Genomic DNA, 25,812 nt, shown 5'->3' on the forward strand with positions numbered 1-25,812 from the left:
AAACAAAATTATAATGAAATCGTTTGCCAAACCCCAAAAATCAACATGAGCCGACGACGACGACGACGACACGACAATTGACACTGACATCAAAAGGAAACAAATGCAAACAGAGACAACAATATTCCAAAAACAACAACAACCACAACAGAATAGCAAAAATTTCCATAAAACAAAAAAAAATATTGTCTATCGATTTTATGAGCCACTTGGAAAACTTTGGCCAATATAAAGTAAATGCGGCCCGCAACGATTGCGAAATTTCTTTTTCGATTGAAATTTGAATTCTGATTAGATTTCGTATGGGGAAGAGTTAGACAGATATGGCCTGCTTTCCGATATCGATTGCCTAATATGGCCAAGAAAACAACAAAGTATAAATGGAGTCGAGTGGAAAGCAAACATGAGAAATGACGTTCGGCTGGGAATCTTGAAGTGAATTCAATTTGAATAGAAACTGTAGAGTAATTTATAAAATTATATATAAAATATTTATAAATATCTATATATAAATATACAATATAAATTATATATAAGATGCAATGCATATTGTGTCTATTTCAATGGATATCTATATATAGAAAAAAGTACATATATTTGCAGGCTAGACAGTCCATAAAGGGCGAAGATTCTAATTGAATAGTCAACAGAAATCAATTTAAATTTAACAAAAAAAAAAAAAAACAAGAAAGAAAGCTCTAGTCGAGACTGCTCGACTACGAGATCCCCTGAACCCTACAAGCAACTGATATTTCAATAATAATTAGCAAACACACACACACACACACACACACACGCATACAAACAAACACACGCATACACACACACTCGCATATACAGGCGATTGCGCTTGGGTTGCATTGCAATGTTGGCAATATAATGACAACTTATTTGTTGAATAATTTAATTTCTAGACGTACGATCGTAATGAAACTTTCAGAACGTAATCATAATGTTAAAATGTATGTGTATACCGAATCACAAGTCTCTAGTATTTGATATAAGACTTTTACAAAGATGAGGGTGAGGGGGTGGATTTAAGGGTGGGGGGTAAATTTTAACAAAAACCGAAATTGTATAAAATACATCTTTATATACATTTTAGATTTGGAGACTCTAGCTTGAAAGATGTAGGAGATATAATTCTTTAAGTGATCGTCGATAAGGTTTTTTATCGATAAAAAAGTATCGGAATGAGTTATCGTTTTTTAGTGATAAACTCGATATGCGCGTGATATATACGGACATTTTAAAAAAAAGTTGAAGTCTCTAGCTCCTATATCTTCTGAAATCGACGCGTTCATACATACGGACGGACGGACGGACGGACGGACGGACGGACGGACGGACGGACGGACGGACGGACGGACGGACAGACAGACGGACAGGGCTAAATCAACTCAGCTCGTCGCCCTGATCAAGAATATATATACTTTGTGGGGTCTGCCACGCCTCCTTCTGCCTGTTACATACTTTTAACAAAACCATTATACCCTGATTTCCCATTTTCAATGGGTTCAGGGTATAAAAAAAAAAAACAAGTAAATAAATAAAAGGAAAATGCAACAAAGCTGTTATTGATTTGCCAATTCAATTTCAACAGTTTGCCAACTCTGAAAAAACTTGAGAAAGTCTCACACCACACTCTTCCCCCTCACGACGCTTGTGCTACCAGCGAATAGAGCCTTATTTACAGCCCTAGCAAATGATTTGTCTGATTTGATTGCCTAATGATGAAGAGTACAGGCAATAGAATTGTAACAGATGAGGAAATAATAATAAAAAATAAATAAATAAATATATATAATAATAATATATGTATATACATTTGCCTCTGCAAAACTCTTATATCGATCGCATATATCACTTCTACCCTCTTCATTTATACCTGTAGCATTTATTACAAAAATCCTCACACACACATCCATTGGCCTCTACTCCTTCTCTTCAAGAAGCACCCCAGAGACTTTTTCCTCTACTTTAACCTTAGCCAAATGCTTATTCACAGTTAATTCCATCTCTTCTCATTTCATAAACTACATCTTTAAGAGCCTTGAGCTCGAATGGAGATGCTGTGACATATCAGCCTGACTCTCCAACAGACCTAATGGGCTTCTAAGACCTAGATAACGCTCAAACAGCAATAATCAGAGTTTGTTATTGAAGATTTATACAGATTTTTTCTCGTCCTGCTCAAATCTTAGATGACAACCAACGAGTTGCTTTGGCGTCTCGGGTGATCTGTCTCCCCCTCTCTCTCTCTCTCTGTCTCTCCCGCTCTCTCTCTCCCCGCCTTTTGCAGCACATTCCCGCAATAGTTGAAAAACTGTGTTAGCGATAAGGAGATGTCAGCGTTGGCCCGCAAGGCTGGCCCACCAGCAAGCTTCAATTAAATAGCCAGCCAAGGGTCACCACTGATACGCTCCAAAGGCGCATAGATGGTGCCGCCAGCGAGCGACCTGGCTACCGATTGATCCCACCAAACCGACAGAAGCTGGCCAAGCGAGGGCTGCGCCTGTCGCCAGAGCCAGCGGCTCAGTTGAATGAGCTTATCCATCATCGGGACGCGGTCGCCTCATCTGTCACGGGGCTAATAGGTTTCATTAGTCATCGGGCAGCCGATCGCTCAGATTGCTGTTGTTGTTGTTGTTATTGTTGTTATTGTTGTTCTCCTCTTATTATCAGCTGCTCACTGCGGTCATTTCTCAAAGCCGAGAAACCACCAAAAATAATGCCGAGCTCTGCTACTCTGCGCTCTTTCGCTGTTTGCGTGTCGACAGCAATTTTCACCTTAATTATTTCTTTTTTTTTGGGGTAGGGAATAGGGGAGATTTCTCAGGAGCAGGCAGAGGACTTGATGTGCTGTCCAGCACGCGCTAATGTTTAATATCCGCCATGGCGCGCTCTTCGCTCAGACAGTTATGCAAATTTGCAGCCAGTGGGCGGGAAGGGGGGCGGTGGATAGGTAGAGCGAAACACAGCCAACTGCGAGGGCAGTTTGACCAGAGCGTGTCCTCGTAAATTATCAAACCTCAAAGAAGAATGTGTGTTCGCATGTGTGTGTGTGTGTGTGTGTGTGTGTGTGTGTGTGTTTGTTTGCTGTTAGTTTCATTTGGGCCAACGTCCTTTCGTGTCTGCCTTGCCATGGCCTGTTTTTTTTTTTTTTTTTTTTTGCTGCTTCCTTTTCCATTTCATTCTTTCGTTCTGCTCATGTTGTCCTGCCGCAGATTAGGCTGTTGCAACCACCCACCCCCCCTCCACACACACCCCTCCAGCTCCTTGTTTGCCATCAATATTGGCGCCAACTACGGGCACAAGTCGGACCCGAGCTGCCATAAAATGTTCAATTAGTTAATGAAAAATTTTCCAATTGGATATCAACATTGACTTCAACTAACGACCGCAACGAGGACGAGCACGATTAGACAGAGATAGAGATAGAGAGAGAGAGAGAGAGAGAGAGAGAGAGAGAGGGAGCAGCGGGGGGAGGAAGGGCGGAACGGGATCTCTGCAAAGCGTTGCGTTGGTGTCGCTTCAAAATGTCCGTAGGTTGAATTTATGCATGTGATTTATGCACGACAGCGATTGCCAATTACAATATCATTTCTCTTCTTGTCTCCTTGGCTTAGCCAGACCCGACTCGTGAGACTGTGTGTGTGTGTGTGTGTGTGCGTGTGTGCAAAGTGCCATTAAGAAATGTGTCAAAACAGTTGAAGAATTATATAATTTAAATGCAAAGCGAAAAGGCAACCTGCAACAGCAGCTCGAAATAAATGAAAGCGAGAATTGAAAATTGAATTGAAAAATGTAAGGAACTTCAAGAGGTACTAAATGATATATAACACAGCCGAGATCCGATAGTTCGAAATGGCATGGGATCTTTTTTTTGTCGATTTTATTTATCGAGAACGAATTTTGTTTTCAATGGGATAGAATTTTTTCAATTTATGGGGATTTTCTATTGAACGGGCAACAAATAATAGAGACACGACTGTATATTAAAATGAGAAATATATATATTTGTAGAATATCATCTACCAATCTCTTATTAAACATATTTAAAGTGCAGAAGAAGCTCATTCGAGTAATTTATAAAGGAAATAAAATATAAATACATAAAAAACTTCAAGAGCTACTCACATATTAACAAATATACAATATAATGTAGGTTTAGTACGCTCAGAATTGCCTGAACCTTCTTTTTGTTAAATATTCTCGAATTGGAGCGGAACTGCTGGAAGCTAGGCAAAACAGAAGAAGCAGAAGAAGCCTATTCAAGTGCTATACAGAGTTGATGCTAAAAAGTCAATAACTATAATAGTGTGTGTGTATATATATGTACACATGTATAAGTGCATATTGGTGTGTGTGTGTGTGTGTGTGTGTGTGCGTCTGTTTTTCTTTCTCAGCAAACAGAAATTAAAGCCAAGCGGCCAGCGAGCAGGAAAAACCGACGCATGACACAAATTCACAAAAGGTGGAAGCAAAAAAAACAAAAAAACAAAAACACAAACAGAAACAAAAACAAAAGCGACAAAAAATCGACATGGAAATGAAATCGAATGAAGGGAAATGAGGGGAAAACAACCAAGAGTCGAGAATATGAGCATACATAGCAACAACAACAATAACAACAACAACAACAACTAAGTAGTTCGATGCTTGACCGAGCACAGCGCATCAGCTCGATCAGGGCCAGACAGCGGGGAAGGGGTAGGACAGAGGTCGTAGGAGGGGGGCTATTGGTAGGGCCGTATTTTACGCATTTGCCAAAGAATGAATGAACAGTGGGAAAACAAAAGAAAAGCTATGCGAACGCAAAGTGCGGGAGTTTCCTGTGCGCTATGGAGCTCTAATGAAGCCTGAAATCGATTTGTGGAACCAGTTCAAACAAACCAGCAGCTCACAATAGTTGCAGCGAATTAGAACGCAACGAGACGAGTCAAGTCGAACCGAGTCGAGTCGAGTCTAGCTGCCACCCACTCACTCAGTCTCAGAGGGAATGGACTCCTCCAGGGAATGCCTGGGCCTGCCAGCTGTTGCCAACTGTTGAAAATCCTCAAATTTACAGCCAGAACAAGCCAGAGCCGAACCAGAGTTCCGTTTGGCATCTTTTTATTGTAAAATTTACGATCACCATGGTTGTTGTTGTTGTTGTTGTTGCTTATCGCTTTTTATTGTGTTGTTGCTGTTGTTGCTGCCTGTCATAGGGACTCCTGCTCAGCTCAGCTCAGCTCAGGCTCGCAGCCGAAGGTGTCAAGTGTTTTGTGTGTGCGGTTGGCTTCTTGGTTTCTCGCGGGCATTTGGCCTGGCTCAGTCTGGCTTGGCTTGGCCGGGTCTAATCGGGTCTGGCCTGGCCTGGACCGCAAACGGCGTGTCGCTGCGTGTGTCTCTCAAATTGCGTCAGAAATTATCGCCATTAAATGTAGATGAGCGTTTTGTTGTTAACTTATTGGCCCATAAATAACTATGGCCGAGTCCCCCAACAACAACAACAACAACAACAACCACAACAAGTGCAACTGCAACTCCAGCTGAACTTCATTCATAAAACGCTTGAGATGAAATTTATGCTGGAAATTTCATTTGCGCACAGCTAGAAAAGCTAAATGGAAATTTAACTTGCGGTTGTTGTCATACAGTTTGTCAGGTGAAATTACGTTTTTAATACCCTTTACCTTTTAATAGCGGCGGAAAAACTGTATTGGAAATTCCTTAGACAAACCCACGAAGTGCTTGGAGTGTTTGGGTTTTTAATATATAAAATCAAGCATTTATGCCAAACAAAATCCAATTATGCTACAGCTGAACTCTATTTATAAGAATAATTTAATTTATAAGCTAATAGAATATTTTATGATATTTTTTAAATTGAATGAATTATTCAATGCCAATTTTACGCTGCAAAAATTTACATATTAAAAAAAAAAAAAAATAACATTATATATCTTTTTCAATTTTTTCATTTGATATAAATATTTCAACTTGCCCATTTACCAGCTACATATACATATATAAACTAAAAGTCTCGGCCAACTTTATGCAATCTCCTCATGCTAAATTTTTAGCGCAACACTTACAGCCTTAAGAAACGTAGTCAGGCAAAAGCTGTCTGCTGCGTGAGCGCCATCTACAGTTCACATTTTAAATCCGCTTTAGCTGCCATCACGCCTTAGTTAAACTTGGCATTCACGCCTTGGCCAAAAGGTGGCGCTGCATTCGTTTCCAAATAGTAATGGGAGATGGCGCTAGCAAGAATTTCGTTTTAAATCAAAGCTTTTAGCTCCAATTGGAGTTTATTCACCTGTGCGTCACTTGCTCTCCCATGTAAGCCACCTGCCCATCATCCATGTTGGCAATGGCCTCGGCCAGTGACGCATTGCTCAGATGAAACTCCGATAAGTGATCCAAGCAGCTGCGACTGCTTTTGATCACCTTCCAGCTGCAGGGAATGGCAGGGAAATTCCTGGGCATTCCAACGGACTCGGCATAAAAGAACACAGCGCGATTGTGACTGCAGCTGTCTGCAATGCACACAGATTAGATACAGTTATCAGTGCCTCTAGCTATGGCAGCACGCACAGGCCTCCCGCAGTAGCTTACTCGCCGCCAGCAGATCCACCTCCTCGCAGCCGGGCTGCGGGGCGCGTCCGTAGTTGACATAGAAGTCCGCATGGCCACGCGGCGTCAGATCCCCAAAGAGCGGATAGTCTGTGTGTATCACATCCACGAACTGCGCCGCACTCGGCCTCAGGCTGTCCTCGGAGCGGGCCGTGAAGAGCGGCAGAGCGGGATCGAGGCCCGTCACACGGCCCAGCGTGCCATTGAAGTGGCGACCCATGCCGCCGGCTATGTGAGCGCCCAAGCTGTGCCCAATGATGTGCACCGCCTCGCTGGAGACATTGTGCCGCGCCAGAAACTGCTCCAGCTGCTGGGCCAGCACGAGAGCTACCTTGGACACGGAGCGACGCGAGCTGGGATAGTCCAGATTGGCGGCGGGCGACCAATCGGCAATGAGAATGTGCTCAAAGCCCTGCGCACGATAGGCTACAGGGTAGAGAGAGGGAGAGGGCGAGATAGAGGGAGACTTAAAGAAACCTAAGCAGAATCTAACAGAGTTTGCTTAACAGTGAGCTTACAGAGCTTCATCGGACTAGCTCCACAGAGTTCAGTCTGAGCATTCCTCTTACCATTTCGCAGCGGTTGGATGGAGCTGTGCGTGCGTGAGCCCAGAAACCCGTGCACGATCAGCTTGAGGGGCTCCGCAGCGGAGAGCTGCTCCACCTGGTCGAGGGTCAGCTCGCCCTGCGCTCGCTGGTAGTAGATGCTGCTCTGGCTGGCCAGAGTGTCCAGGCTGAGCGGCTGCAGGCCCGGCATCTGGCAGAGGAAGGGCAGCCAGCAGTAGAGCATGCTGGCCATGTTGAGGCTGAAAACGGAACTGAGCCCGGTCGGAGCAGACCCTCCCGCTAAATAGCTAAATGGATCGCATGCGGCGAGCGCTGCGTTCGGCTAATCGCTGCTCGATTAGCTGACGCACAACCCGGGCACAGCTGGGCATCTGTCTGAGTACACACGGCAACTTTATTAACTAGGGTACATTAGGTGATTTTCCATAAATAAAACACGCGCACAATGGGGGCGAGGGGCAGCGGAGTGGAGTACGAGTTGGAGTTACAGTTAGATTCCCTGACGTATGGCAGCTGTGGCTAGCGGCAGGCGGAAGGCCGGGGGCGGGGCTAGCGCCTGGCCTCGTCCTGGACTATGGGGCGTATGAGCATCTTGATGCGGCGCAGCGAGTAGTCCTTGCCCTGGAACGTGTCCCAGTAGATGCCCGTCTCGCCGGCGCGCTGGTAGTCCTTGCTGTAGTGGACGCCCATCAGGTTGCTCGTGCCGCACGCATTGAACCAGCCGCCGGCCTTGTGCCGCTGGGCGCAGCTGCACTCGAGGCAGTTGTCGTTGTCGCTGTCGAAGGTGCTGAACTTGGCCCCGGCGTGGTAGGAGAGCGAGTCCCCAGCGGGCGGATGCAGGTGCTCCTGGTAGCGGCCCAGCAGGCTCAGCGCATAGAGCTCCCGCTCGCCGCTGATGGCAAACGAATCGTAGCCGGCGACGGCCACGTTGTTCTCAAAGTCCTGCATCCAGATGCGCAGCTCGTGCAGCGTGGAGCTGGTCAGGGCGTGCAGCTTGTCCAGGCCGATGAAGAAGTCGCCGGCGATGTTGCCGAAGCCCTCCTTGTAGTCCAGCCAGCTGCGCTCGAAGCTGACGTCGTCCGAGCTGCGATTCATCACCACCGTCCAGCCGTCGTCCTGGCAGGGCACATAGAACGCGTCGCTCTGCGGCGTCAGCTGCAGCTTGAGGATCCCGTTCACGGCCAGGTAGGACTGCAGGCAGCTGGTGGCATGCTCCTCCACGGGCGCCACGCCCTGTGCCGGCAGAGCGGACTGCGGCTTACGGTTGGCCAAGCGTCGGCGAATGTTGCTGCGGATCAGAGGAATTCAATTCAATCGAGTCCAATTGGCTTTGCATCTGCTTACTTGGTGCTCTGCAGCAGCTTGGCCACGCCCTGCTGCGTCTCCTTGACGTTGTAGGCCAGCGAGACGAGGAAGGTGGCCAGCGCATCCAGTCGACTGGCCACATCCAGTTCCGTTCCATTGCTCGACCTGCCCTGCGTCGTCGGCGGGCTCTCCGTCCGGTAGAAGAGGTCCATGTGCTGCTCAGGTATGTCCCGTGTCTGGCGCGAGAGTTCTGTGGAGCAGAGGAGTAGAGGTTTTAAAGACAGCTCTAAGCAAGCCCCTGTTCAAGCACACAGCTAAGCAACAACAACAACTACAACAACAATCAGAAGCAACAACAATTAGTTCGGCTCGGTTTACCCCGCATCTTGTTGCGATTCTTTTGCTTGTGGCTTAGCTCTCGGGCCTGGCGAGGTCCCAGAATTTGATCGGTTTCACCTTTCAGCTCGTCCAGCGTGTGCCGCGTCAGGCGCTGGATGTGCTCGAAGCTGTCCAGGCGCTGCTGGAAATTGAGCTGCTGCGCCTTCAGCGACTCCATGCGACCCGTATTGCTGTCCAGCAGCTGATCGATTCTGTGGGGGAGAGAAAAAGAGAGGAAGATAGTAAGAGAGGGAGAGTAAGAGGTGGATCATAAACATATTTAATAAATAATAATGATCTAAAAGTTTATATCTGTATTTAAATTTCATTTAATTTGAGTTTGTTGAATAATATAATGAAATAATATATATTAATATTTAAATAATTATAGAGTTTAAATTAGATTATTTTTTTGATTTAACAAGGCTCGAAAACTATTTAGCCAAAATAAAAAAATATTTTACTATTACAGTTCTACATTATACATAAAATATATAATATATAAAAATACCATTTCTGTTCCACAATATATATTATATATGTAAATAAATCAAATTAAATATTATCTGTTAAAAATCCTTATTCATTTGGTCTTCAGTCATTCATTATCAGACTTCGATTGTCGAACAAGAAACCAGTGAAGAATTTTTATGCCGATCATCTCAAATATCGTCTCTGACCCCCATCATGCAAAAATCTATGTATACCCAACACAATAAAATCCAGTACTTATATACTATATAGCCCTAAACTTATTGAAATTTCTTAGTAATTCACATGAAATATAAACACGCTGTAGAAATTTCGATCCATGCGCATGATATCATCGCCGCAGCACTTCATCTATATATACACATATATACACTAGGGTACTTCACATATATACTATATAAATTAGCCTCTTTAAGACTATGGCGTGGGCGTCTCTACATATCATTTGTTATTTCCAAAAATGATCTGTCTGAGCATGCAAAGTTCATTTGGAGCTCGGTTAACGCCTCACTGTGACGTATTGCCAATTGTGTTTCGGCCGAATGCTCTTTGGCTAATTAAGTATGCATATAATTTATACACAAATCCCAAAATATGCTGCCAACTCGTTTTCGTACAACATTTGCCGTTCTGTCGGTCGAGTAAACAAAATGCGAATTTCGCTTTATTTATTAACAGAAGACCAGAACCCAAAGGCAAATGTTTGGGAAAAAAAACGATACTGAAGAAATTTAGGAGCAGATATTAGCTAAACAGTCCGATACAGAGCACACAGGAACCATCTGAATAAATTTGAAAATGGGTATTTATGGTGTTTTCTGTGGTGTGGGCGGGGTAATGTAAGAGGGCATAGTTCAGAGTCAAAACCCAATATATACCTGATCGCTATTCAACTCAGCTGAGTCTATGCGCGTCTTGTGTGCAGGTTTGCCTGTCTGTATCTATATATCATATGCATTTGCATTTAAATTTGGGTAATCTTCGAATGCTTGCATAGTAAAATGACTGAACCGAGTTTATTTTCTAGTAACACAGGTAAACAGGGGACAATAGAACTTGTTTCACACCTGATTTCTGGCTGCGGAAAGTTTTGAGCTTAAGAATGGGTCTAAAACGTTTTGAATTTTTTCTTTTGACTAATCGTAGCACTTGGGGTGAAGGCATTCATTCAAAAAATAAAAAACTATGACGGAAAAAAATAGTAGTAGAAATAGTAGTAGAAAAAGTAGTAGAAATAGTAGTAGAAAAAGTAGTAGAAAAAGTAGTTTGAGTTGATACTATAAAACAAATGTCAAAGCGGTCTTGAGATTAGCGTCTGTTAATAGGATAGTTAGGAATTAGAACTTGGGATAGAATGGGTATGAGATATAGTATAAATACCAGAGTATTGATAAAATTACATATATAGTGAGATAGAGATAGAGAGATAGAGAGTAGAGTTTGACTTACGTATTCATCTATCATTTCATTCGTGTGTACGTATGACAGATTTCATTTCGAGAAAATAATAATAATTACTGAGACGATGAGCTGGAGTAGAAACAAGTGCTCTTAGAGCAGAGTGATGAATGCGATAGCTGAAACTCATAAGCTATGATCATGATATGAATGACAATTAGCGAGCGATCTTAAGCTCTCGGCTTGAATTCATAATGCCTTTCCTAGACTACGAGCAGTTGAAGCTGCCTTGAAGTCATCATCCCATAGAAGGTCTGAACAGCTGCTCGACATATGTCTTAGGGTATTGCCCAGTCGATCACTAGCTCTTATTTGTCTTGGCCTTACGGCGCATCTCCGCGTAATCGATGGCATTGTAATTGATGCGTTTGACAGCAGCCGAAAAAGTCGTAAAAAATAAAAACAAACCGAAAACAACAAATATATCTTTCGTTCTCTTGTTGTTTTCATTTTTTACCGGTTTTCCGAGATACCTTTGCTGAGCATGCGTGTGTGTGTGTGTGTGTGTGTGGCTTGCCAAAAACCTGTTCGGCTACCTATGCTGAGGCGACATGGCAAAAGTTCCATTGTTGTCGTCTCTCCTCACCCCCCTTCCCCTCCCTCCTCTCACCCTCTCGCAGCATCCACTTACTTCTTATCGATCACTTCCAGGCGATGGCGCTGGTCCTCATCCAAGGTCGCCAAGATGCCGACACGATCGTGCAGGTTCGTCATCAGCTGCTTTATCTCGCTGTGCTGGGCAGCAGTGGGCGCCACTGTAGGCGTGGCATGATGCGGCTGCAATGAGCAAATGCAATTAGAGGCAGTTAGGGCAAGGCTGAGCTCCAATAGGCAAACGCATTCCGTTAGCAATTTGAGCTCGCGTGCGATATTTGATTAGGCAAACAAAATTAGCATTGAGCTGAAACGATTTTTTATTTATCTATTTTTTTTGCTACGTATACTTAACGCACTCGATAGTTGCGTCCTCTCCAGAGCGTGGGAGCCGGCGGAGCTTGGGTTGGCACTGTGGGCTCTTGGAGCGCCTCGGTCCAGCTGCATGCGCAGCAGACAAGCACCAGGAACAGGCGTAATGTAGGCGTGCCCATGGCGATAAGCGCTACAAAATAATGAATTGGGCAATGCTCGAACGCTCGACGCTCGCAGTTCTCAGATCACACACACACACACACAAATCACGTTCTTCTCGTCGAGCAGTGCGAGGCGACTGATCGGCGTGCGTTTCACGGATCGACTGAGCAAGCGGGAAACAAAACCCAGCGAACAAGACTTGTTGCACAGCGAGAGGCCGACTAAGAGAGAGAGAGCAAGACTGAGAGAGAGAGAGAGAGAGAGAGAGCAAGCATATGTCTAGCAAATGAAGAACAGACTTTTGAGCTCTTGTGCCGATTGTCTTTTGTTTTGAGTGCTAGACTAGTTTGGCGGTAAACAAAACAGAATCTTCACATCTCTCTCTCTCTTTCTCGCTCTCTCTCACGCTCTAGCTTTGTTTATGTTGAGCTTTGCCTTGGCTAGACTCGAAAAGTCCCCGCGTTTTCAGACAGTTTGTCAATCACTCACGATACAAAGTGATAAGCGAATCAATCAAGTATTGTATTTTCAAATTGAGCAATTTGATTAGATATTATTATGTATATATTTATAAAATAAATAATTAAGTAACTATATATAATTATGTATATATTTATATTATGTAAATATAATTAAGCAAGATGACGTTATGCAGAATTTCGCATTACTCAGCTCATTGTAAATATTTGCAATGGAATTACAGCAACATCTACATATATACTTTGATGTCTCTCTCTCTCTTTGTATCACTCTCCCTCTCTCTCTCTTTAGGCTTTCAAGTACCTATACGATGCAGATTGCATATCTTATTATATTTATATATATATAAATGACAAACCAAAGCGCGACTCATTCACTCACGTATGCGAAACCTGCCTCAAGATTTGCGTCACTATCACAGCTGATCTACAAACCCATGAATATTTATATGTATGTAGGTCTACCTATTTGTATAGCTGTTGAGAGTGTGAGCTTCCCCTGGGCCTTACCACGCTCAACTCAACTCACTCGCTCTTCTCGAAATGTGTCTTGAATATGAATCAACGTATGATCTTTGCTCTAACACATACAATATAATCGTATGGGCCTACTAGAGTCTATATGAATATAATATATATGCATTTCGTATTTCGTATTACAACTGCTGACAGTAACAATTATTGGAAAAGTTATACGAGTGACTTGTATTAAATGGCATCTACTAATTCCACAAATCAATTAACTATGACTAAGGCTTTATATGGAATTTTTATTCAAATGAGATTTTTATGGCGTTTATTGAACTTTAACACACGCAGATGCAGACAGATCAACGTGTAATTATGAAATCGTAAAATGAGCTATGGGATTGGCTTTAAAAGAGTTATTGTTAGTAATTTTTACTATTTGCAAAAATAAAAAATTAAATAAAATAAAATAAAAGAAACTAAAATTGTCTGAGCTCGTAAAAAAAGCAACTATCGACTGACATTTAAAATAAACATAAAAATATTTAAAACTTTGCTTATGTTCCTTAAGCAATTTTAACTGAAAATATCATAAATATTGTATAGATCTGGAAATGGAATTAGCTGTGGAGTTTGGAAAATATTGAATGAGTTATCTATTCAGGCAGCATCATTAAATTGTTTCTCTGCATTAGGTTTATTATATACAATCATTTTGTATACAATCTTTTATTGGAGCTGTGCTAAATTTAATGAAACAAACATGTTTTGTAGAAGAGTACGAAAAATTCTTTGTTTTGCCAATTTGTATGCAAATAAATCAATTTAATGCGTCATTAGAAATGTATTTCTAAATATAAATAAATATATATATATAAATAAATATATATATAGAAGTATTTAGTATATAGCCCACGGCTAGCTAGATGATAACGCTTTGTGATAACACTTGTGTCATTCGTTTTCCATAGATGCGATGCTTCAGTTGCTGCTGCTGCTGCTGCTGTTGCTGCTGACTTTAGCTAAATTACGTGGCAATTGTTTTGCCATTTGAAGGTTTTCACCGGTCATCGTGGAAACCTTTTGCCTTTTGCAGCTGGCCAGAGTCGTGCGGAGATCCAGCGACTCTGATAGACTGACGGATCATTGGCAGGCAGCGACATCGACTGCAGCCCTGCCGCATGAACAGATCCGTCGATGACGCCAGCCCAAAGGCAACAGCAATAAATTCATTAAAAGAAAAAAGATTGTACAATAATAATAATAATAATAAAAAAATTTGCATGCCTCGCCAAGGAGTTATGTCATTACCCAAAACTACAAATTGCGAGCGACGTTTGCGAAAATGTAGCTCAATCTGACATTCGAATCGAGGCAGATCAATTGATATATTGCCCGAGTTAATTAGCCAGTGGTGTCAACTCTTGCGCTTATTGCCATAAAACCATGTTAAAGAATATTATTTGTCTCAATTGTTATTTATGCGAATTTGCAGCGAGCGAAACATTCGTCACTTTAGCGACAGCCTCGAATTCCAAAGTGTGTCATGCGCCAGCTACTCAAATAGAGACAAATGCGAGATGTGCTTAAGAAGTAAGCGAATATACTTGAAGACTTAGTAAATTCGTCTATCGATTTCCGAATGGATTGGTGAATGTTCAGTTCTCTGACAGCAGCTTCATTTGACTTCCTTCGGCTCATCTTTGATTTTTGCCCAACTTGGCAGAGCAGCAATAGCTAATGCTACTCCTTGAGCAGCCCTCGCATGCATGCCTATATACAGATATATATCTATATATATTCATTACCATTTGCTGCATCTATAGATAGCTACAATTTGAGTGCAAGTCCAAGGGTAATTGAAACGATTTTGTCGACTTCTATTTGAATTTTGTTTTTTTTTATTGGTTTTTTTTCGTTTTTTTTTAGTTTTATATTTTTGCATTTTATTTAATATTAAATTATTGTACAGGTTGAACTTATTCAAATTGTATTTAGTTGCCATTCAATATGCATTCGTATTAAATCATAAACATTCAATTTTGGTTTCATTTCATTTTCATTCACTTTTTCGCTACTTAGAAATCGAACTACAGATTGTATTTACACGAAGAGAAACAATAAATAAAACACATATATATATTTCTATATATGTATGTGTATATATAATAAAGGTTTCATCTCATTTTTGGTTGCTTTGCCCTTTCAACTATACAAAAAACTGCTTACAGTGTAAACATAAAAACTACACACGCGATGGCTACACAGAATCCTCGAAGAGAATTTATATATATATATGTATATATATATATTCATAGACTCATATATATATATAATTTTTTTTATTTATAATTTCTATTGACTTTTGTTTGCTTTCGTCTTGTATTTAATAGATTCTTTTTGTTATTTATTTAATAGATTTTTGTTTTGTTTTTAACAAAGGTACGTTAAATATTTACGACAAATTCAATGCATTAAAAATAATTTAGTTATGCCTCGACTTCTGCTCGAGTCGAGTCGGCGAATATCGAGAGAGCTTCTTCATTTCATCATTTGATCATTTTGTTCATCTATGTTTTACCTTACGTTCCTGCGGGCTCTGTGAAGGGAACCCATACCGCTTAGCTACTACAGAATACGACTAGAGACACACGTTCAGCTAAAAACATTCTTAGTGTTTACCATTTGCGATTACGTTACTTTAGTTAATATATATCTATATATAGATTTAGACTTATTTGCCTAATGCTGCGTTTCCAAATTACTTTCTTCTTTTTGTTTTTATTTGTGCAGTGAATAAAACAGAAATTAAAATCGTTTCTGATCATCATCTCAAATCAAAAATTGTGAAATCAAATTGGCGATTCGTTCGAACTTGTTCATTTGGCTCGTTGGCTTATAAACTATGGACGTAACCTCGGGATGGGAAAAGTGCGAAAAGTGCATTGCCATTGTTAAATGTTGCAAATGTTTTCCAATTTATCTTCTCTCTTTCAACTCTTTGTTGTTCCTTCTTCTATTTAGTTTTGGCTAAATGTTTACACAATTTGAGGCGCGCAGCATTTGAATTACAAACAATACAAAATGTTTAAGTGCTGAGAATTTTCTCTGTTTTTCTTTCATTTTTTTTTTCTTTTTTTTTTTGCAATTTAATTTTCGTGCGTTTTTAGCCTTTGCCAGCAAATAATTTTAAACAATTCGTTTGCCTTTTGGCTCAGCATCTAAATTTGGTTCGCTCTAGTGTGCTTAAATTTCGTGTGGTGTGAATTTGTTTACTTTTTATTTATTTATTTATTTTTATTTTTATTTTTTTTTCATACTTTTGTTTTAGGTTTTGCGTACTTTTTTCATAAATCACAGAAAAAGTTTTTTTCATTAAATTGTTTCTCATACTTTATTTGAATATTCAAGTTCACTTTTATTTCTACTACAAAATAGAATTTTGTCTGCGTTTTAAAACGCTGCTAAAACGCGCGCGTTTTTTTTTTGCCTGTGTTGATAAACGCGCAGCGTACATTTAAAATAGTTTTGCTTTTGCTTTTGTTCGAATATCTTATAATTCCATTCAAATTTTACTCTAAACTCGATTAGTTTATGTTCTTGATATAAGTTTTGTTGTTGTTGTTGTTGTTGGTTTCATAAAAGTGTGTGTTTTGGCCGCTGGGCCATAGATGGCGCCACCACGTGTTTATTTTGGTTTCTTGTTCTTTCATTGATTTAAGTAAATAATTTGTTAACATATTTTGCTCTACGTTTATTTTAGTTACTTTCATTTCTACACACGCCAATATTTATTTATTTATTTACTTATATATTTCTCTTTTTGATTCATTTACGTTTCAAAACCATTTGAAATATCTTTGATTTCTTTAATTTGCACATTAAGTTTAGTTCTTCTCTAAATAGAAACTTTTCTATCCTCCACCTCTCTCTCTCTCCCTCTCTCTCTCTCTCGTCCTCTCATCTTTTGTGTTTGTTTTGCGTAACGTTTCGTAATAGTATTTATTTAATGTTTTTTTATTTGTTTTGGAATTGGATTGATTGGAGTTCGTTTAACTACGTTGCTATGTAAAATACTTGGTTAGGTTTATTTTTGTAAGTTAGTTGTTATTTAGTTTTAGTTTGTTGACTATTTGTATTTAGAATTTACGTGTTGCTGTTGCTTGCTAAAAACTTTTACTCTTACTACATTTCAAATCTAACTTTTAATTTGAGTTTAACTATTCGATTCGATTCGACTCGATTCGATTCGTTTCGATTTGCTTTCAAAATTGTTTACACATCTAAATCTCTCGCCTGATGCTGTCTGAGCCTTTCAGTGAACTACTTCAACAGCTTTAGCGACTATTTCGTTTTACTATTTTGTTATTGACTAGGATTGCGCTTGATTTCATATGCAACATTTATTTTTTTGTTAGGGACAGCAGCAAAAAGAAAACTGAAAAGCAAAAACTGAAAAGTCAAATAAAAAATATCAAATAATGCGGTATAAATTTTTAAAGTTTATTTGTTGTTGTTGTTGTTTTTAAATGTTTTTTTGCTTTATACATAAATTCATTTAATATTTGTATTTTAATTAATAATAATTAAAAATGTATCACTTAAACAGCGCGGCAAAGTTTTCTTCTTCTTCTTCTTTTATCATGTGAAAATAGCGTTAAAAATAATAATAATCATAATTTTAATAGTAATTATATATATAGTATATAAAGTGAAACAAACAAGAGCTAATTATCGGCTGGCCGAACCTTGAATACTCTCACAGACAGAATATACATATATACTCTATATAGTTGTTCGCAGGATGATTTGGAAGATGTGTAAAATATATAATATATATAGTTGTATATATTGATAGGATTCATTGGAGCTATTTTGTGGCATCTTCCATTTCATGTAAATCTAATTGAATTGTTGGAGAACTACAGTTAGGCTTGAGGTTTACATATAAACGTGTCTTAGGTGGCCCGAGGTTCGTGGATCTGAATACCCATAAGGAAAAGTAATGCTTAGTCAGATAGTTTGAATGCTTGAACTACTTACAAATACAAACGTGAGTGAACACAGAAGTTAGACAAAAGCAGAGCGATTAGAAAAACAAATCAAGGATTTTCTTAGACGGCACAGAAAAGTTTACAAATTTTATAGAATCAATTATTTTTTTCTTTTTTTAGCTTAACAAAAACATGAAATGAATATTGCTTAAATTATAAATTTTGTTTATCCATAAAATAAGAAAAAGTCAGGGGCAAAGCAAAAATTTGACTAAACTCTGAGTATCCTTATAAAAGATGACGTGAATGTAGCCTAACTAAATGTAACTAATATATGCCCAGCCAGGCACGATATATATATAGATATATATATTTGACTGAAATGCTGCTGTCTCGCTCACACACACACACGCACACACACACACACATACACACTCACTGTCTCACTCGCACTGATTATTGGACAAATTATGGTTTAAGATGCGCGACTTTGATGGCTGCCAATTGCTGTTTGTTTGTTTGTTGTTTGTTTGTTGCTTGAGTTGTTTGCTGGGTTGTTTAGCTGGGTTGTTGTGGTTGTTTGTGGTTTGTTGTTGGGCTAATAGTTGGGTCTAACAATAGAAACGTACGCCATCCACTGAGAGGACCTGCTTTAATTTTCATTTATTCTGTCGATTCGGTTCCGCATGCAGCTGCACGCCTTCCACGGTGAAAATTGAGGTTTCTGAAAGGCAATAAATTTCAATACGATTAAATTTCATAAATTTGAGGAATATTTTCTGTTAATTAAAATATAAATTATGACGAGACATTATTTAATGTACTCGCTCTCGCTCACTCTCTCTCTCTCTCTCTCTCTCTCAGAGTTGACCTCAGGCCAGACAATTAAAATGCAATGCAAATTTCATTTTGCTAACGAGCGTGGCATGGGTCAACATGTGCCACGGCCACTGCATAACCGCAATGCTCACACGCTCCAAGTGCTGCGGTTCTTTTTGGCTGTGCATTGACCTTATCCGGTGGCAACGGCGGCGGCGGCGGCTGTCCGGGACAACATGATAAATGCGGCACATTAGTTGCGTTTTAATTGATTTTATCTGAACAAACTGTTAAAGCTGCCACCGCAACACGCTGGGAGAGAGAGAGAGAGAGAGAGAGAGGGAGACGGAGCTATTTGTTCATCACAAACCCCAAAAGTTATAAAGCTGCCATGCTTTGCCCTAATGACTGTCTGCTGCACCTGTGCGATAAATCCGAGCTGTTTACAATTTTGACCGAAAATTAGCATATTTACCATAGAGTACGCAAATAGTCGGAGAGCTGGACGGATGTGTTTACAAATCAGCGTTAATCACAATTTAAGCGCACATTAAGCTACACAGCCATTAAGTGGACATGAGGGATGCTGCGAGAGAGAGACAGAGGGAGAGAGGGAGAGAGAGGGAGGTAGAGCCTGCTCTATCTCCTCTAAATGCATTCAGTCTGCGCTGCTCTGCTCTGTTGTCCGACTCTAACCAAATGCACTTGGCAAATTGCAATGCTCGCTGCGTTTCGTATTCCATTTGGTCCACACCAAATGCTTTTTCGATGCCTCGGGCTAAATGTTTTGCCATTTACAATTGCAAATCGAAGCGGGAGCTAAATTAAGGCGAGCGCAGAGCATAAAAAGAAATGAGTTCAGCTAAAATATATTTGGCTTAAACGAGTCTAGCTGCATGTGGATTTGGCTAGGATTATTTGGCAGGGCACTCGTTTGACTAATGGCCAAATGGTAAAAAGTAGAATCTATTAAAAAATAGAGTGTACACAAAAAATACATATATATATTTAAGTAGTATATAAATATATATGAAATATATATGAAGTAAATTCATATATATACGAAATTATATATAATTGGCAGCCACTGTATGAAAAGCCTTTAAAGAGCAACAGAGATTTGAACATATTTATATATGAGAGTGCGTCTAGCTAACTGGGAAATACCAGAACCACTCCTACTGTTCTGCTACGCCACACCCACTTTTCCATTCAGGGCATAACAAAGTGTTTCTCATTTTAATAACTTTCACATATCTCTCTCTTTGAAGGAACTCTTCCTTTGTTGAATGTAATGAACCAGATTATATAAAATTGGAATCCAATTCTTAGTAACCGAATTTTATTAGGCAGTGTAATTAATTTCATAGTAAAGCTGCTTGGATTATTTGCTCAGCTGGATAACTATATTGAGACTGCTTCGACCATATGAAATGACTTCAAGTGAAGCAGCAAAAAGAGTCAAATGAAAATCGAATTTCCCATCGCTTGACAAAAATTTTAACTCACAAAGCTCAGCTCAAAGCTCATTAATATTAAGCAGCAATCTCTGCTGTCCTATAGACTCTATTATTGTCAGCTTTCTGTTGTTATCAAGACTGTAAAAAAGTTTATATATGAATAGTTTATTGCATATAGATAAACAGAGCATGAAAAGAATGCTGAAGTTTTTCTCAGCAGTCTCCTGCCGCTGCTTCTCCTGCTACTCCTGCTGCTCCTCCATACATTACGCCTCTTTATTTTCGCTTGCCTTGTCTGTTGATTTTTTTTGGGCATATTCAAAGTGTCTTGTGGCAAATTAACTAGTTGCTAGCGAACAGCATTTGCACTTGGCCAACACAAATGGCGGCTGCTGCCAACTAGGACTTGGACTTGTTGCAAAAGGAAACTTTTTCGCCGTCGCCGTCGCCGTAGCCGAAGGAGCACACAAATTAAAACACAAAAAGTGTAATTACTGTTAACTGTAGACAGCGGCAGATTGTTGTAGTCGCTGTGGCTGTGCTTGGCCAGGCGAACATTGGTTAAACAAACAGCAACAAGGCCAACTTTGTGGCACTAACTTCAAATGAGTTGTAGCTCAATTTCGGTGCAAAGTGGGCGGGGCAGGAGAGCAAACAAATTGTCGTGTTGCACTTTAATTGGATTTGCTTTTCTTATTTTTTGTGTTCCCTTGTAAATATTTAATATGGAATGTAATTGAATGTCTTACCGTCTGGCAATTCGTAGAGTTTCTTTGGCAATTGCGCAAAGTAGGGATGCTGCAGTGCCTCGTCGGCGCCGATGCGCTGCTCGGGATTGAGCTGGAGGAACGCGTTCGCTATCGTCTCGCCCTCGATGATATCGTACAGCCGTGGAAAATTGTGACCCAGTTTTCGTGGTCGATAGAAACCTAGCCAAGGTAACAAAGTTCAATTAGTATCTCCCTCTCTCTCTCTCTCTCTGTCTCTCTCTCTCTCTCTCTCTCTCTCTCTCTCTCTCTCTCAGGATGCTTACCCAGCTTGTGCGGTTTGTAGCCGGGAAAATGTGTGACGCCCTGCCACGTTTCCTCGGTGGGCGTGCCAAGCAATTTGAATATCTTGTCCAGCTGATCGTATGTATCACGTATGCCCGGAAACGTAGGCATACCAGTCACCATCTCCACAAATATGCAGCCAACGCCCCACATGTCCAGCGACGTCGAGTACTCCGTGCTGCCCAGCAGAACATCTAAATGGTTGAGAAAGAGGGTGGGAGGGTGTTTGGTTCGTTAGGTAAATGTACTTTTTTCTATGGAAATAAATTGCAATTTTAAATAAATAAACAGAGCTGTTGCCCGAGCGGCAGTCGGTTGACAGCCTGACACACTGACTGACAGCCATGCAGATGCAGATGCAGAGGTCGTCTTGGCGCTTATCTCGGCTGGCCCTAAACAAAGTTTTTTTCACAAACACACACACACACACATGCGCGCATGCAAAATAGGGACAGGTGAAGCACACTGGACTGGAGTAAGCTCCAGCAGCTCCAATGTTGACCAAACCACATCCGCACGTTTACACATATCCATACACTTGGCTGCAGATGCTGCTCCACTCTTCCCTACTCTCTCTCTCTCTCTCTCTCTCTTTCTCTCCTCTAACCTGGTCAAGAGTTCTGCTCGTCTGCTCGTCTGCTGCTAAGAAGTGCAGATTAAATTTGTTTAACATGCTTTGACTTGCCCCGTTGAGGTCAGTCGGGAGTCCAGGGAGCAGCACCGAGCTGCTGCCGCTCGACTTCACACAAAGTGCTTATGCCGAGGGAATTGCATATTAAAAAATTAACTTTATTCTCTTTACATAACTCACTCTCTCTCTCTCTCACACACATTCTCTGGCTCTATCTTTTGCGCTGCAAATTGATGAGAAATTTGTTGAGCACGGAGAAACAGAAAGAGAATGAGCGAAAAGCAAAGCTAAATGAATTGTTTACCCATTGGACGCTGTCTATTTAGTGGGATATTAAAATTAATCTGCTTTCAGCTCTATGGGGCAACACCAAATTGAAAATGTTTAATGGAAATGTTCGACAAACCAATATTAATCTGCTTTCAGCATGCAGCTGGGCAAATTAATTCAGCTCAATGTTATCGAAGCCTGAACTTTGAGTGCTGCATAGCTATCAGCAGCGCTTGTTAGTGCGGTTAGGCATAAGCTTGGGAATTATCCGAGTGAAACGGGAAATTAACAAGATGATTGGGTTTCCGAAAAGCTTTTAGTTTATAGTATTTGAGCTAGCCAGAGATAGACGAAGTAAGCTTTGCATGAGTTCAAGCAAACTCTAGAAGCTCAATAACTACTGAAAGATCATTTGTTGCTTCATAAAGTCGAAGATAAACATAAACATGTGCATTTGAATGAACTAGTTCATGAGAGATAAGCAGTGAGACGAAGCTCAATATTTAAGCTCTTGAATTGGTTTACTAAGAATTACTTGAGCTGCTGATAAACTGTAACCCATTAAAAAATATATATATTTTATAAAATGCTGCAATCATAGCAACTGAACTAGTTTTTATTCTGAGCTCTTGTTTTCCACTAATTATTTGCAGTCCATTCGCAAAAATTACTCAACAAAACTGAACAAAAATCTGCGTACATGGCAAATGAACTAGTTCTTTTTGTGAACTCTTGGCTTCAATTAGTTATTCTTATATTTTATATACTTAATTTTTATTTTATTTTGCAGTCCATTCGCGTCATTCAAAATACAAAATAAATATGTACACTCCAAGCAAATGAACTAGTTCTTTTTGTGAGCTTTTAACTTCAACTCGATTTTCATACATTTTTGTTTTTGTATTTTATTCATAACTAAGAATCCCTCAATGAATCTCAAATGAACTAGTTCTTCTCATGAACCGAATATTCCTATACAATTCAACTTTCAGAGTCCTGGCTAAAACTTATTATACGTTTCTATTCATTAATCAAGTGCTGCAAATGAACTAGTTCATCTATTCAGTTTACCCATGCTTGAGCATTAAATTCCAGCATTAAATTGCAATCAGCTCGAATTAAACAACTAGTTCACTGAGCGCTATGGCAACCCATTTGCAATGCCAGCAAATATGCAATTATATCAAGTGGCTGGGGCCAGGTCGTCAGCGGCACTCACCTGGTGGACGGTACCATAACGTGACCACTTCATGGGAATACGTATGGCTGGGCACGCTCTTGGCACGGGCCAGGCCAAAGTCGGCTAGCTTCAGTTCGCCGCAGTCGCTGATTAGCAGATTCTGCGGCTTGACATCGCGATGCAGGACACGACGCTTGTGGCAGTAGGAGAGGCCGCGCAGGAGCTGGAAAAGGAACAGGCGCACGTTGCGATGGTCCAGGCCACCCGGATGCTTTTCCATATATTGCGATAGATCGGTATTCTGCGAGGAATGAATTTCAAGCGTTCGATTAGTTCTTTATATATAGATAGATATATATTTATCAATCTGTCTACTCACCACATATTCAAAGACAAAGGTCAACGTCTCGCGGGTGTGCACGATGTCGTGCAGGGTCACAATGTTGCTGTGTTTCAGTTCTTTTAGCAGCGACGCCTCCCGTATGGCCGTGAATGGTGCGCCCTCCTCCTCCTGCAGCCGGATCTCCTTCAGTGCAACGCGCTGGTAGGTTAATCTGTGTGCGGGTGGGGGAAAGCAGCAGGAAGTGTGCCGTGTGTCAGCAAATTAATAAAATAAATACACAAGTCAAGTGAAACATCCCATAAGAACCATTACGAAATGCCCCACAATGTAGCCGAGATGAAAACAAACACGGAATTAGCCAGAGCTCGTAGGGGCCCGGCTCGCATTGTCCTCGCCGCAAGTCATGTAGGGACAAGCTGGAGGCAGGGACTGTGGCAGGAGCTGTGGCAGGGGCGGGGTTTGCGCTTGGGCCTTTAGGTGTGCACAGTTGGGTCTTTGCTTACATTAAACGGACATAACGAGCCCAACAAAAATACGCACAAAAATGTGCGGCAAACACTTAACGTAGCCGCCCCTAAGCCGCATATTTGAAGTGTCAAATTAGGTTAAATTATTTGACACCGACGCCGCAGACGGCAAGAATTTATGAGACCTGCTATAGCCCAGGCACATTCTAATTGGAACCGACTACGACTTGGTTAGGTTCCACAAAGCAGAGAGGGGAAGGACATGGCGAGGGGCAAGGCAGCAGGCATGCTAAAATCCTAGTCATAAAGTAGTTGATTTACGTCTGGTGCCAAGTGACGGCAAAAATTGAGCAAAAGTTTTTCGCAGATGCTCGTGTCTTGCTCCCTCCCTCTCTCCCCCTTTCTCAGGCTGTCTGTCTGATCCACTCGAATGGGCCCTGGACCGAGGATTGAGGGTTAATTCAGTTAACTAAAGCGTCGCGATTTCAGCTAATTGGCAGTTGACGTCAGCCACCAAAAAGTGTTTCGACTCCAAGTCACTTTCGCTCGGCTAATGATGATGACATGCGTAATGAGCGTAGCACCAGCCACTGAGTGAAAGATAATGTACTTCAAATTAACCCCGATGGTTAATCAAAGGAAGCATTATCGTATCAAAGGCGGATACAGAAACATTAGCTAAGGCAATATTAGATAACGAAATAATATATATATAACTTGACTTGATTTCCGTAATCACATATATTTCGGAAACTTCACTTGGACTCGAATGATATTTTGTGAGGGGCGGACTTGTAGAGGTGAGGTAAATATAAGTTACTAATTAAGTGATTGATAGGCTGGTTATAGACAACAACGTAGGCGGGACTAAGCGTAGACTGGGCGAGGCATATGCTAACTAAGGGAAGGCATTTGTAATTTAGGTAACTCTAGGGTATGCTGATATGATATGATATAATATATGCCTGAATACTTTAAATTTAATATGATATAGGAAAATAGATATAGGAAATAATTGCTTCTTGCTCAGCTGCCTCTGAAAGACTATTCATTAAACTCTGGCTGGCCTCAACAGAACTGAGATTAACTCTAAAATTTTCTTTAAACTCATATGCTAAAAATTAAATTAAATTTAATATTCATATAGTATTATATAATGTAATTTAATATTAATTTATTATGGTGCTAGCAAAGATCTAAAAGAAATTGCTTCTATAACTCCGAGCTAACCCCATTAAACAAGTCCTCAAATAAACTCTGTCTTCATTTTCCACTTTCCCATTTGTCAAGTACTTGTAAAACGGAATACCATTTGGATGGGCATAAAACATTTCTGGGCTTATCAGCCCACACAAATAACTGTTCCTATTTGCGAAACGCCTACAATTTTATTGGAGCATAAACCAATTTGATGCTGAAACAAGTGAACTTTTGTTTATATAAATTTTAAGGCTCATTTTTATGCCAACATCAAACCGCGAGCGCGAGCTGGGCTCGCCTGATGATCTCTTCGAGTAGCTGCGCCGTTCTCTAGGCAAATGTTGCTGCTGAATGCCCGCCAGCCGCAACGGTATCAATTAAGCCTTTTATGCGATGGCAAGTGGTGCTGTTACACACACACACACACACACACACACACACACACACACACACACACACACACACACACACACATGCACACACTTTTATAACCTCTAAGGCGTGTGCCATAAAGAGCTTATGTGTGCGCACATCCTGCTACGGCAACATCCTTTGGCT

The 25,812-nt window shown here is 40.7% G+C and overlaps 3 protein-coding genes across 12 annotated transcripts in view; all 3 read right to left on the bottom strand.

Moving 5' to 3' along the window:
• Positions 1 to 6,054: 6,054 nt before the first annotated feature.
• LOC108651454 (lipase member H) lies at positions 6,055 to 7,419 on the bottom strand. 2 transcript variants are annotated; one of them, XM_030382423.2, is made up of 4 exons: positions 7,191 to 7,419; positions 6,604 to 7,047; positions 6,305 to 6,524; positions 6,055 to 6,248 (listed from the first exon to the last, which is right to left on the bottom strand). In XM_030382423.2, the coding sequence occupies exons 1-4, from the start codon at positions 7,417 to 7,419 to the stop codon at positions 6,173 to 6,175; spliced, it is 969 nt and encodes a 322-aa protein (XP_030238283.1). In that variant the 3' UTR covers positions 6,055 to 6,172. The 2 variants fall into 2 exon arrangements, with proteins under 2 accessions (XP_030238283.1, XP_017956665.1); XM_018101176.3 differs by having other exon boundaries at positions 6,583 to 7,047.
• A 138-nt stretch (positions 7,420 to 7,557) lies between these two features.
• LOC108650111 (fibrinogen-like protein 1) lies at positions 7,558 to 12,066 on the bottom strand. Of its 2 annotated transcripts, none has more exons than XM_030382421.2 (5): positions 11,774 to 12,066; positions 11,452 to 11,597; positions 8,949 to 9,082; positions 8,532 to 8,742; positions 7,558 to 8,475 (listed from the first exon to the last, which is right to left on the bottom strand). In XM_030382421.2, exons 1-5 carry the CDS (start codon positions 11,906 to 11,908, stop codon positions 7,737 to 7,739), a joined length of 1,365 nt encoding a protein of 454 aa, XP_030238281.1. In that variant the 5' UTR covers positions 11,909 to 12,066; the 3' UTR covers positions 7,558 to 7,736. The 2 variants fall into 2 exon arrangements, with proteins under 2 accessions (XP_030238281.1, XP_030238275.1); XM_030382415.2 differs by having other exon boundaries at positions 8,871 to 9,082.
• A 5,253-nt stretch (positions 12,067 to 17,319) lies between these two features.
• Eip63E (cyclin dependent kinase Eip63E) overlaps positions 17,320 to 25,812 on the bottom strand; it is a 127,228-nt gene continuing 118,735 nt past the window's right edge. For all 8 annotated transcript variants that reach the window (XM_089260567.1, XM_089260566.1, XM_089260573.1 and 5 more), the window contains 5 exons: positions 23,624 to 23,798; positions 23,284 to 23,545; positions 21,145 to 21,357; positions 20,861 to 21,040; positions 17,320 to 18,556 (listed from right to left, as the gene is read on the bottom strand). In XM_089260567.1, coding sequence (XP_089116693.1) covers positions 18,492 to 18,556; positions 20,861 to 21,040; positions 21,145 to 21,357; positions 23,284 to 23,545; positions 23,624 to 23,798 — 895 coding nt within the window. In that variant the 3' untranslated portion in view covers positions 17,320 to 18,491. The remainder of the gene's footprint in view (positions 18,557 to 20,860; positions 21,041 to 21,144; positions 21,358 to 23,283; positions 23,546 to 23,623; positions 23,799 to 25,812) is intronic.

This window comes from Drosophila navojoa, chromosome 4 (genome assembly GCF_054131105.1).
Source record: "Drosophila navojoa isolate 15081-1374.11 chromosome 4, UAZ_NAV_1.0, whole genome shotgun sequence".
Taxonomy (NCBI): domain Eukaryota; kingdom Metazoa; phylum Arthropoda; class Insecta; order Diptera; family Drosophilidae; genus Drosophila; species Drosophila navojoa.

What these genes read in the sequence shown, in the direction of transcription:
- LOC108651454 (XM_018101176.3), bottom strand. Translation starts at nt 7,419, where the DNA reads ATGGCCAGCATGCTCTACTGCTGGCTGCCCTTCCTCTGCCAGATGCCG. An exon ending in TAAGCTACTGCGGGAGGCCT is followed by an intron (nt 6,525 to 6,582) that starts GTGCGTGCTGCC and finishes TGTGCATTGCAG; the next exon opens with ACAGCTGCAGTCACAATCGC. An exon ending in GGAGAGCAAGTGACGCACAG is followed by an intron (nt 6,249 to 6,304) that starts GTGAATAAACTC and finishes AATTCTTGCTAG; the next exon opens with CGCCATCTCCCATTACTATT.
- LOC108650111 (XM_030382415.2), bottom strand. Translation starts at nt 11,908, where the DNA reads ATGGGCACGCCTACATTACGCCTGTTCCTGGTGCTTGTCTGCTGCGCA. An exon ending in GGAGAGGACGCAACTATCGA is followed by an intron (nt 11,598 to 11,773) that starts GTGCGTTAAGTA and finishes TGCTCATTGCAG; the next exon opens with CCGCATCATGCCACGCCTAC. An exon ending in GAATCGCAACAAGATGCGGG is followed by an intron (nt 8,743 to 8,870) that starts GTAAACCGAGCC and finishes TCTGCTCCACAG; the next exon opens with AACTCTCGCGCCAGACACGG.